The sequence below is a fragment of the Colossoma macropomum genome, unplaced genomic scaffold, assembly GCF_904425465.1.
Source record: "Colossoma macropomum unplaced genomic scaffold, Colossoma_macropomum, whole genome shotgun sequence".
Lineage (NCBI taxonomy): Eukaryota > Metazoa > Chordata > Actinopteri > Characiformes > Serrasalmidae > Colossoma > Colossoma macropomum.
Window position 1 is genome coordinate 34,012,536 of NW_023494786.1, and position 13,203 is coordinate 34,025,738.

At 39.2% G+C, this 13,203-nt stretch overlaps 1 protein-coding gene across 1 annotated transcript in view; it reads right to left on the reverse strand.

Annotated features, from left to right (window-relative positions):
- The window catches only part of grin3ba (glutamate receptor, ionotropic, N-methyl-D-aspartate 3Ba), a 149,422-nt gene that overhangs the window by 41,632 nt on the left and 94,587 nt on the right, over window positions 1-13,203 (reverse strand). Inside the window, exon 5 of the mRNA XM_036597834.1 lies at window positions 7,666-7,811. Within this exon, the coding sequence (XP_036453727.1) occupies window positions 7,666-7,811 (146 nt within the window). The remainder of the gene's footprint in view (window positions 1-7,665; window positions 7,812-13,203) is intronic.

A 13,203-nucleotide genomic window follows, 5' to 3' on the forward strand; every position in this document is an offset into this window, starting at 1 on the left:
TGATTGATTTTCCTCCTTCTCTCAGCTTCAAAATGGCTTGCTTTTCTCCCTTAGACAGCCCTATGGTCTTCATGCTTAACCTCTTCACAGGTGAGACCCAGGGCTCAAACCAAGAGTAGACATTCAGAGCTATTAACTGCTGAAACAATCAATTTAAGAAACACCTGTCATTTTTGCACACTTCAAAGTTGGGTGGGTTCAAACAAAAAGTGTCATGTTTAAATTGTTTAACACACCAAGATATAAATATCAGGAGATAAAAGCTCATAGTAATAAAAGCTCATATTCATCTTTTGATCTCAAACCCAAAAGCCTTCTGTGCATTGCAAAAACAAATGAATAGGCCTAGCCTATATACTATTGGAGGACACTGTACGAATAGGAACATATCATACTGTATAAATTAAAATTATTATTATTATTATTATCATTCAAAAGCTGGGAATCATGTTATGTGAATCATTTGTGTCCTTTTGTATACAACAGTAACACATCTAAATAAATATTTCCACATCAGACAGTATTTTTAGTTTTCAAGCATCTTCAGTTACTGTATACTGTAAATTCTATATTATAATTAGTAAATATGAGGCATGTTTGTATGTATATGTTCTACAGCTTTCTCAGTCATTTTAGAATCTTCTCCAGCTCAGTTTGTTATCTGGAGACAGCAAACATTCTTTCCATTTCTATTTACAGCTTCATACTATTACTTGAATGCTATGGATGTTAATTCATAGCATATATTTTTAGACTTTTATCTGATATCAAGTTTGTTGTATACTGTTAACAACGTTTCAACAGTAGTGGGCTTCACACTTGAGAGGGCTTTTGTTGTTCCTCTGATTAAGCAGATCAATGATAATAAATGTCCTGTGTGATGTGAACTACGTTCTGAATGTGTCCTAGAAACTAAAAGCATCCACCGATAAAGGCAGCATGGCACTTCTTTTGTAGTGTGATAGGAAACATGGTAGTTCACAGAAAGCTCCAAATCCATATGCTCATCCATTTTACTACCAACAAGATAGACATCCATGCATTGAAGCATCTCTGTTGGGACATTTTAACAAGGTAAAGGGAGCTTAAAAATTCTGATGCATTCTGAGGCTGAAATACAGGGTAACTGCTTACCCCTCGGAATTATTTAGTTTATAGAGTTGAATGACTATGCAAGTACAAGTCATGTCCAAATACTGTATTTTTACTTATTCATTAAGAACCTGTTGCTCGATATCATGATCAACGGGTCAGTGTGTACAAACTTGGCAGATATCTTTTGAAACTTCACCTCTTTTTAAAATAGATTCTGTTTAAAAACTTTATCATGTGTTCTTTTAAAAATCTTTAATGGCATGCCATGCTTGGACCCCTATGATTGCCACTTGTGATGTAAATTGTTGACTGTTTTCATGGCATCTTTTTCAAATGAAAACTAAATGAAGACTTATTGTCTTCGCTGCTTGATCATTTACACATATTAACCTTTGCCCATCACCCGAAAGCTACTGAAACAAAACTTCACCATTCAACAAAACATTCTGATAGTTTTGATAGTTCTAATTGGCCCATAACTATTAAACACTATGGGCCAAATTCATGAAACGCACTGTGGATTTACCATGACGTTAAGAGTAAATAGCATGAAGGTAACATGTTGATTCTTTCATGAACTAATCACTCTGATGGTAATTTTGATGTGGATTAAATTATAATTTCTAGAATTTTTCCAAACGTTTGCTCACACATGCTAGTAGTAAGCACATTTAAGCTGATTAACTCATATTTAAAAGGCATGTTTGAATCTGTCTGGACAGAGCATTAAACCTTCTTGCCAATGTGAAATGAAATCTTACGCATAACTTATACTTTATATAAATTGATCATTTTCAACAACATTTTCTGATAAAGAAACTTTATTTCCTGATTAATAGTTTCATTAAAGACCTGGGACTGAGCTAAATGTGGATACGTTTTATTTCAAATTCTTTTTATTCATTCGATCATGGCCTTTGACAGTTGACAGCAGTTCATAAAACATTTGTGACCACATTAAGCATCACAATTGTCTCCTATACATTCTTCCATTGTTTACTTTTTCATCAATTTTTTCAATCAATTTTCTATTGTCAGCACTTTTTCACTTACAATTTGTAGCTCTGTTTCTGAGAATTGTGGTTTGACACATTATTTCCATTTTGGTAAACAAAGTGGTGCAGGTCTTTAATATGTATGACCTCATTTACATGTGGATTTTGATTTGATTGGCTCTTGCCCAGGGCACCAGTGAAAATACCACAGCACTAAAAAGACACTGGTGAACTAATCACTGCCGCATCGACTCTATGAATAGCTTTTATTGACCTGTTTATCTTATATACCTTATCGGACCCAAAATCAGTAGTTGGGCCAAATAATGACTGAGCTGCTGCAATTTTGTTTTGAGTGAGAGGAGCCAATCTCTTCTCAGAGTTATCTGCCATCAGTAGACACCCCATACTCCACTTCCCAAAATGAAAAACTCAAATCACATGAACAGCGTGATCATTTTATATGGCGAATTTTGCAGAAAGGCCACTAGTTTGCATGTATGACACAACAGCTGTTATGTGCCAGCTACTGGCGCCCGCTACACTGGAGAAGAGCACACTTCTACACCAAACTGAGCCTAGGAAACACCTACGGCCTCATCTGTACCTGAGAACAGATTAACGAAGGACTGCATCTACAACAAAAGGACATTACAAGTATCTCGTGATGCCCTATGGTCTCATAAATGCTCCATCTGTGTTACAGTTCATCAACACTGAGTGTGTTTACACGCGATCCGATTGTAGTCAGATTTCTGCAGTTATCTGATTATTCAAATGGTCATGTAAAAAACACTCTGATGTCAGATCAGAGAAAGCACTAAAATCTGATTAAGAAATTCAATAAAGAGACTGGATTTTAGCTCAGTAATCAGATTCCTCGGTGCATGAAAAGTCTTACTCTGATTTCTTTCGGATTTCTCAGTCTGAGCATGTGTGAAACCAGACGGCAGCACCGGAAATAAGCGAGCAGCGTCGCCGCGAGACGCAGTAAAACACTTTTGGAGAGACACTGAAACCAAATACATGCTTGACGAAATGAAGGGTTTGAATATTCATCTTCTAGATGATGTACATTCATGTTTTCAGGTAAAGTGAATTTTACATTACGTTTGTTACGTCATCTTCTGTGAGTTTATTGGCTGGTTGGAAAGCAGAAATCCGATTACTGTCTGACTCATATAGACCTGGAGTTTCACATTGTCTGACTACTCAAGTGTATGTAAACACGTTGATCGGATTGCTAACAAAATCAATGTTTTTGCAGTTATTGGATTATTAAGTGCATGTAAATGTACTCAATGTCTTCTGTGAAATGTTCAACTAATTCAACAATTATTTATTTTTATTTATTTATTTTTTATTTATATAGCACTTTTCATGCCGGTGGCCACTCAAAGTGCTTTACAGATAGGTGATAAAACAGTTATAGAAAAGATTGTTAGTACTTAATTTGAATCAGAAGAAAATGAAGAAGATTAAATTAGAAGATAAAAACCACGAGACGTTCAGTTTTAGTTAAATGCTGAGTTTAAAGAGAGACGTTTTTAGGTGCTTCTTAAAAGTGAGCTCTGAGCTCGACTGTCTAATAAAAGGTGAACTGAGCTCCACAGTTTAGAAGCAGAATAACTGAAAGAGTCTCTCCATGTTTTCTGTATTGTACAGAGGGTCTCTGTAGAAGGCCACTATCTGCAGATCTTAGATTACGTGCTGGAACATAAACAGACAGACACTCTGTGATGTAAGCAGAGCTTTAAGGTTGTTTTGAGCTTTAAAGACTAGTAGCAGAACCTTGAAGTCTATCCTGAATGATACAGGCAGCCAGTGCAGCTCTTTCAAAACGGGAGTGATGTGATCTCTCTGTGTTGTTTTTGTTAGGATGCGTGCTGCTACATTTTGTACAAGTTGTAAGGGATGTGTAGTTTTAGATGACATCATGATATCGGTGAGCCCACTCAAAAGAACACTGACCACCACATGACTTAAGTACCATTCAAGAAACTGACACCTGCTGATAAAATCAATGACTTTCTAACATGCAAATAGAAACTACTCCTGAAAAAGCTCCTTTTATGGTTAGCACATAACACAGGAACTTCAAAATCCTGCCCATATTCTCAAAAATAAAGGTTCCTAAAGGTTCTACGCAAAACCCCTAATTTTAAAACTTTTAAGTGTTGCTCTCATTTACAAAAATGGGTCTTCAAAGAATTACCCATTCAAAAATTATTTAGGGAACCAAAAGTGGTTCTTCTGTGATATCACTCCAAAAGCTTTTTAAAAATAAAGGTTCTTGGCTTGGACGCAGGGTTCTAGGCAAAATTTTTCATTGATATAGAGCTCTCACATCATGTGGAGGATCTTTAAAAAGTCACAGTCTTATTAACAGTAAGGGTTCTATTCACTGAAAGGTTGTTAAGAGACCCAATAGTGGTTCTGCAGTGGTGTCACTCCGAAGAGCCCCTTTTGGCACCTGTATTTTTGTGAGTGTGCCTGCTTTGTTACTCCCTTCCTCTGGGATATAGACCGTGAAATCTATCAAGCTGCTGTGCTTGACCCTGGACCTTGTGACAAATCACCAGGCGAACTGTAGCTCCATGGTAGACTGATCACCTGGTGCTGCTACTCTAACATCCTGGCACTGTTTGCACCCTTATTATCAGATCAGAAGTTCTGGGCACCATCTAGAAATACCGACATTCAGAAATCTTTTCAGAGCCACAACAAAAGCCTGCTTGGTTATATACAGCACTGTGCAAAAGTCAGAGGACACCCTTCATTTGCTTAATTTCCAGTCAAGATGACCATCAAGTACATAAGTTATTAATTTTTCAACATCAGGAAAAAACAGAAACCATGGAGCTATTCAGCTCCTCAAAGAATCTGCAGACACGCCTCCAAAGTTCAGTCTTAGAAGCAGGTTGATGATTTTCTGAAGTAATCAAACACATTCAGTGGTGTTGAGGTCTGGACTCTGGGGTGGTCAGTCCGTCGTTCAGCTTCTTTGTTTGGTGTGTCCGTCTCCTTTTCTCAGTGAGGTTCTTCTTGATCAGCTACACATCCTTTCAGACCCACAGCGCTGAGTCGTCTTCTCACAGTGGAAGGATGGACAGAAACACCTGTGGATGTTTTCAGATCTAAAGCAGCTTGATTTTCTCCTCTCTCTCAGAGATGAGAGCTTTAAGTGCTGTTTATCTGATGGGGGCAGTTTTGGGGTCGACCAGCTCTTCCAGGTGGTGGTTAGGGGCCTCATTTTCTCTGCAGCTTCAGCTTTTGAACTCCAGTTTTGGAGACTCAGTGTATCTTACATCCTCAGAAAAATCTCCTGAGAATTAACAACTTGTACTTAATGGCTGAAATTTTAATTAGAAATTAAACTAATTGCGCTTGCACAGTACTCTGCACAACATATGAGACCTCAGTAAAGCATCTCCAAAATTCGAATGCAAAGAACGATCAAAAGGGCAGCCTGCATTTCCAACACAAAGACCCGGAGTAAATCGCTCAGAGCTCTTCAGGGTGTGGAGTACAGTCTTGTCGGTCTCTCTGGTTGGATGTGGGTTCTGATTTCATCATACGCTTCACTATGTTCTGATCAGTGGCTCCTGGGCGTCTCACGCTGGACACTGCAATTACTCAACGAAACTCCCTCTCTGCGTTCTTGAAGATATGGATCAAAGTCTTAGTTCTGCTGCTTTATTTCTCGGGGACCTTGCTGTGCATGACTCGAGTGTGCAATGCTCTCCTCTCGGGTTTCTGTGGTTTTAGTCGCTCTTGTTGATGCTTTTTTTTTGTTTTTTTTCATTGAATGCCTAATAACTGTGGTTGCTGCCGGAGCGCCAGTGCCTCGCAGTCCTCGGTCATTTCCGGGAAAAGTTTACTCACCCAGACAAAGTCTCATAACAGCAGAGTTTTGATCTACCATCTGAATGTAATTCACTTTTTACCCCCTTCGGTAAAATCTAATTTGCTGCAGTGAGCTGATAGCTAACTCTCAGCCAGGCCTTCTGTGATAAGGGCTTGGCAGAGAGAGAGAGAGAGAGAGAGAGAGAGAGAGAGAGAGAGAGAGAGAGAGAGAGAGAGAGAGAGAGAGCAGTGTTAAATTAAAGCGTACACTGTGTTCAGCACTATGCCACTGTAGTTCCTATTCATCCTGATCTAAGTTTGGACACTTTTCCTTCTTTTGAACCTAATTACTGTTTGATTTGCTGCTTAGCAGATTATTCGTATATTATATCGGCTCCTTGTTAATCCTTTGTGTACACGGTATTTATCTTCAGCTCTCAGCTTCAATGCGCAGGTTTTGTGTACATAATGATTTGACAGTTTTTATTAATAAACTATTGATAAAAGCTCATATTGAAACATATTGAAACCCAAAGGTGCTTCATGCCAAGATCAGACTAGCTGTGTCCCAATTCAGGGGCTGCGTCCTTCGGAGGCTGCATTTGAAGGCCGATTAGGTCACAGCGTCACGACTAGGCTGTCCCATTTCAAAGGCTCCATCATTACCAGCTGAGAAATGTGTTCTTCTTTTCCATGCCAACGAAGGATCCAACGGGTGGATCCTTCGCCAGCCAACATATCCCAAGGTTCTTTGCGTGCTGGCGAGGATTCAAGAACATGGCGGCGTCAGCAGAGGATCAAACGGCGGCTGAGGAGACATTTTAAATGTAAGTATTACTTTAAATGTAAGTATTACTTGAATGTCTGAGTCAGGGATGTCTCAGTTATCACTCATTTCCTGCTATGTGGTCACTTACAGTCTGAGTTAATGTCAGATTAAGTTGTTATTGAGGGGTCAAACGTTACAGAGACATAAGGAAGGAACTGCTGCTCTCTTGGGGTAGTGATAGCCTTTAGCCTTTAGTACAGCAGTGATCGATGCTTGGCGATGTAAGCATGGGTGAACGGGACACGTATGATTCAAATGACTTGAGTGATTCAGATGTGAAATGACATTCAGCACACTTTTTGCCAAACCAGCTGCTGCATGCTTACATATACACACCACAGGCTTATCTATAGTGTTTAGATCCAAGTTTAACAGTTTTGCACAATAACAATATTTTACATTCACTTCAGTTGTTAAATTTCTTATTGCTAATTATATAATGGTGAATACTCATTACATATAGTAAATGAACAAACTTTTTTAAGCATCTATAATGGTTCTAAATACCTCACTGTCCTAAAAAATAGACAAGTATCTCCATTTTTTTTTCCTATGTTATTTGCACACAGCAGCCGCCCTTTACATTGTGTGCTGTGTGAAATGTTCATGATGAATGAACCCATAGAAATGCTGCAAAACTGCTTGGAATAAATTCTCTCTACATTGACTTACATTAAAAAGATAACGTTTTTGCTCTCTCCATGTTATACTGGAAATGAGATACTGAAATTTGGATCCTAGTTACGGCCCTGGGCACGAGAGCGGCAATATTCAAAAATTCTGCCCATTTTTACCATAGAAAAGTCCAGCCTGGACCCGGAGTTGCTAATACGGGCGTGACACAATGACACAGGAGCTCATTTGTACACCCAATTCTCTCCATCTGTATTGGACTCTTACTTGAGAGTGGCGACCCCTTCTGGCGTGGTGGGTTTGTTGAAGCGTCTCATGTACTCGTGCATCTCAGGGAAGCTTTTCTTCATGTAATCCTCAGCGCTGCTCTCCCGAACCGTCCCGAAGCGGAACCCCAGAGACGGGTGGTGGAGCTTAGAACAAGAAAAAAAAAGAGAGCATTGTGAAACCAAGACATACAGATTCAGTTGTGATTCTTTAGTAAACAGTTCGATGCAGGATAAAATCTCACATTTCAGCACAACTTTGACTAGATTATTTCAGTACAGTTTAAAATTAGTTTAAAAATACACTGAACATACTAATATAACTGGAGGAACTATTTAGAAAGTGTATTGCAGGGGTCGGCAACATGTGGCTCTTTTAGTGCCCTGTTGCTCCACAGCTGAATCAGATTTGTAGGTAAAAATAAAATAATCCTCCTTTACAGTAAAATAAAGCTCTGCTGATCGTTCAACACAGTTTAACAATAAATGGTCTTAAACTCTGGAGTTAATGTAGAACTGCTAATTCACCCTTTAACACTGAGGATCAGCACAGACTGCTGGTCACCATAGCAACGCAGACAACAATCTCGCCTAGCTAGTAGCTAACGAAACGACAAAGAGAAAGATTTAAGACGAACATTGATAATTTGGAGATGAACAGATTTATTTGTGTTTATAATCACTCCAGCTGGTTTCCTGATACGCTTAATCTGCAGTGAGAAACTGACAAACACTAAAAAGTCGCAAGGCTGTAGTCAGTTTCTCATTCGCCAGCTTCTTGTTCGAATTCTCCCATTCCACCTTAAATGGTGCAGCAGTCAGCTATATAGGTAGCTACATTCTGGCGCCTCAGGCACCATTTAAGGTGGAAAGGGAAAATGTGAACTAGAAGCTGGAGAATGAGAAGCGACTTCAGCCCTCGTAAAAACTCAAACGTTGAGAGACATTTTACAAGAAACTGTTCTACTTAAGGAAAAGTTTCCTGCTGGAGATGCGAGAAAAGCGGCTGTATCTGAGCTAAAGCTTAAAGTAGAGCAAAGTAAGTCTGTGTTTTCATTTATATTTTATCCTATACTGGAACATCAGCACATACTGAGACAGATTTACAGCCAAGATGGTAAAATGACAAAATGTTGAGGCTCCCAAGGTGATTTGATTTTTGTTGAAAGGACAAAATGGCTCTTCTTAACATTTGGGTTGTGACACCTGGTATGGTGGAAATGCCACAAATGTCACTCACCAGCTTTAGAATTTTATTTTGAACAAAAATGAGCCTGTACTTTATTAAATGTTATTACAGTCAAATCTAACATTTGAAATGCCACCTTCAGATCAATGTGTTACAAAGCATCAGTGCATTTTTATTCCGATAAAAAAAAAATTCTGAGCTTTTCTTCCAGCCAAGCAGTAAAACATGATAAATAGTTAAAGCTGTGTTTAAAACTAGTTCTCACTTGATTTGTACACTGCCAAAATAATATCTTAGCAAGTCTAAACATCTTAAATGTAGTGAATATATCTAATATTTCTCATTATGAAATTATCGTTAGAACATTGTGAGATTATTTAACTTATTTCTAGATGTTTTTACTTGGTTTTAAACAGTTTTATCTTATAAAAGTGTCTATTTCATTGGCAGATCATGTTACTTGTTTTAATCATTATTTCTCGAAACAAGTAAACTAATCTGCCAATGGAATAAAACACTTTCACCAGATAAAATCACTTAAAACAAGTAAAAATGTACAGAAACAGGTGGAATAATCTAATAATATTCTAAACCTCATATCTCCATTTTTTGTCATAATTTGAAAATGCCTGTTGCTCTTTACATTGTGTTTAAATTTCATAATGAATGGACTAAAAAAAACGAGCCAAAATGACTTGGAAAAAAATCTGGTTCCATTGACTTACATTAAAAGTAAAGTATGTTTTTCCATCTCCTGTAAAGTTACCATTTTGGAGATACGAGGTTTTGATCTGACAAAAGCGACATACTTAAACTTATGAAAATTAGTTTTCTAGTAATAACATTTTAAATTAGTGGTGTTTTGAGAATTAATGCCAAACTATTATTAGATTTGGACTTTTCCATTACACCGTATTTAGCCTCCGTCATGTGGCTGAGTTCCTAATTAGAAGGTTCCCTGTTGGACCTCAATTTAGGAGACGCGCCAAGGTTAGAGAAGAGAAAGAATGAGAAATGTGGTGATTTATGCTAATGCTACTGCTGCGCTGAAGAAGTTAAGAAGAAAAGCCTGTTTTAGCCCATTTAATCCCAACTTCTCCTCAGCTATGTGACCACATACTCCTTGGAAAGCCCCATGACACAGACTGCACACCTTTTTCATAAATTATTTTGGAAAAGTTGCTGAAAATGTGTGAAACACACAGAAACAGTGAGTGATATAATAATAGGAATGTTGCATGTGGTCTTTGCTGGGACATCATGCTCCAGCATGTCCGAAACATCAGAAATATGAAAGATAACAACAAATAATGAGGATTATCAACAGCACTGTGAGCATCATATAACAATAATGGTGGTGCGATTTAATTAGATTTTTAATAAAAGACCTTTTAAGATTATCAGCACCAAATATTGTAGTTGCATCTCAATATCATTTTCCTGACTTCATCTTTCTCGGATGTGTACGTGAAGTAATGGCTGTAGTCATGTTACTATTTACACCACTCATGTATATTTAAATTCAAAGCACTTTGACTTTGTGACATTTTCTCCCTCCTAGATGTTCCACGATCAGCTGTGAGTGTATTATTGAAAAGTGAAACCATTTAGGAACCACAGCAACTCAGCCACGAAGTGTCAGACCATGTAAAGTTACAGAGCGGGTCTCTGAGCGCTGAGGAGCATAGAGCATAAAAGACACCAACACTCTGCTGATCAATAACTGCAGAGTTCAAACCTCCTCTGGCCTCAACATCAGCACAGAAACTGCACATCAAGAGCTTCATGGCAGGGTTTCCATGGCTGAGCAGCTGCACACAAGCCTTGCATCACCAAGCACAATGCCAAGCGTCAGATGGAGTGGAGTAAAGCGCCGCCACTGGACTCTGGAGCAGTGGAACCGTATTCTGTGCAGTGATGAATCAGCTTCCCTGTCAGTCTGATGGACGAGTCTGGGTTTGGCGAATGCCAGGAGAACGTTACCTGCCTGACTGCACTGTGCCAGCTGTACAGTTTGGTGGAGGAGGGATGATGATATGGGGCTGTTTTTCAGGGGTTGGTCTAGAACCCTTAGTTCCAGTGAAGGGAAATCTTAATGACTCAACACCAAGACATTTTGGACAATTGTTCACTTCCAACTTTGTGTGAACAGTTTGGGGAAGAACCTTTCCTGTTCCAGCATGACTGAGCCCCAGAGCACAGAGCAGCTCCATAAAGGCCTGACTGGGTGAGTTTGGAGTGGAAGAACCTGACTGGCCCTCACAGAGACCTGACCTCAACCCCATCCAACACCTTTGGGATGAACTAGAACGGAGATTGTGAGCCAGACCCTCTCGTCCAACATCAGTGTCTGACCTCACAAATGCTCTTCTGGATGAATGGGCAGAAATTCCCACAGACTCTCTCCAACATCTTGTAGAAGCTTCCCAGAAGAGTGGAAGCTGTTAGAGCTGCAAAGGGGACCAACTCCATATTAATGCCTATGGATTTAGAATGGGAGTCATAAAAGCTCCTGTAGGTGTCCTAATACTTTTGTCCATATAGTATATTAATAACTCTTTCAGAGCTTCACAAACTCAAAAATTTGTCACAGTTGTGACTGGTGGGTTTAAATGGGTTAATAAAACAGGAAACTAAACTGAACACTCACTTCTCAGACTCTCTTAACATCTGCATTCTTTTCTTCAGAATAAGCAGTGACTGGTTAAGGTACATGCTTTAAAATTCTAGCTAATGGCATTTTAGAAGGGCCAATGAGCATGAAGAACCACGGAGAGGTAAATGTTCATTATATATCTAATATTTTATTTGAACGAATGTGAGACATTTGGTAATTAATGCAATTTTTTTATCAGCCTTTTTCCACTACACTGTGTTTTGTCTCTTCATGTAACTTAGTTTTTAATTAGAAGGTTCTTTCCTGTATCTTAATTAAGGAGACACACCAAGGTTAGAGCAGAGAAAGATGAGATTAATGTGCTGATTTGTGTTAATGCTCACGCTGGCAGAAGTGACGTAATGAGTTAAGAGAAGTTAAAAAGTGATGACACTTTATTCTGAGTGGTCCTTTTTAGATGATCAAACACTCTACAGGCTCTCAGTACCGCAGACTCGTACACCAGAGGAACACACCAAAGCACAGGGTTACAGCAGGAACAAACACCTGGATCTACAGCACTCCCCACAGGATAAAACTGGATTTTCCCTCAACAAAGAGATTTGGGACAGAACCATAAAGAATGACTACATGGACTCAAGATGCATTCTGAGCAGCATGGTGTCAGTTTACACTGCTGGCCACTTTGAGAAACACTTATTTTTTCCTTCCACTAACTGGCCGCTTTATTAGAAACACCTACCTTGTGCTTCCACCAATTGGTCACTTTATTAGAAACACCTCCCTTGCACTTCCACCAACTGGCCACTTTATTAGAAACACCTACTTTGTAATTCCACTAACTGACCTCTTTATTAGAAACACCTCCCTTGTACATGCACCAACTGGCCACTTTATTAGAAACACCTCCCTTGTACATCCACCAACTGGCCACTTTATTAGAAACATCTACCCTGTACTTCCACTAACTGGTCACTTTATTAGAAACACTTCCCTTATAGCTCCTCTATATAGATGTTTCATTTCAGACTGTAGTCCATCTCTTGCTGTACAGCGAATCAGCCCCTTTACTCCATTCTTCATTGGTCAGTTTCTGACCACAGGGCTGCTGTTGTCCAGATGTTGTGTGGGTGGTGGTTCATTCTCACCGCAGCAGTAATGCTGAGATGGTAGTGTGTGTGTGTGTGTGTATGTGTGGTGCTGGTACGAGTGTGTATCTTAGAGTCACTGCTAGCCTGAGAGTGGACCACCACCCAAACATATCCAGCCCAGAGTGGCTCTGTGTTCAAAAATTGACCACTGATGAAGGACAAGAGGATGGACAATACAAACTGCACAGATGAGCTGCAGTCTGTAACTATACAGCAGCCAGGTGGAGCTACAACAGAAGAGTTTCTGATAAAGTGGCCAGGGAGTCTAAAGTGGATTCAGACGTTTTCAGGTTCAGATGTTTCGAGAACGAGTCTGTTCAAGTCAAACAACCAGAGAGGCGGAGAGGCGGAATGTATTGTTGTCTGTCAAGCCATTTTTTCCGGTGCTCCTTATACTGCACTCAGTTCTCCTGTGAAATTATACTGTATCCAGATCTCTTTCCCAGAACAAGAATCAAAACTAATCAAAACGGACACATAAATCAGACAGAGGCTCTTCAGTATATCAGCGTTATACCAGGAGTCAGACTTCATTTTTTTTTTTTTTACAGATTTGCTCTCTCTGAAAAAATAGATATGAAA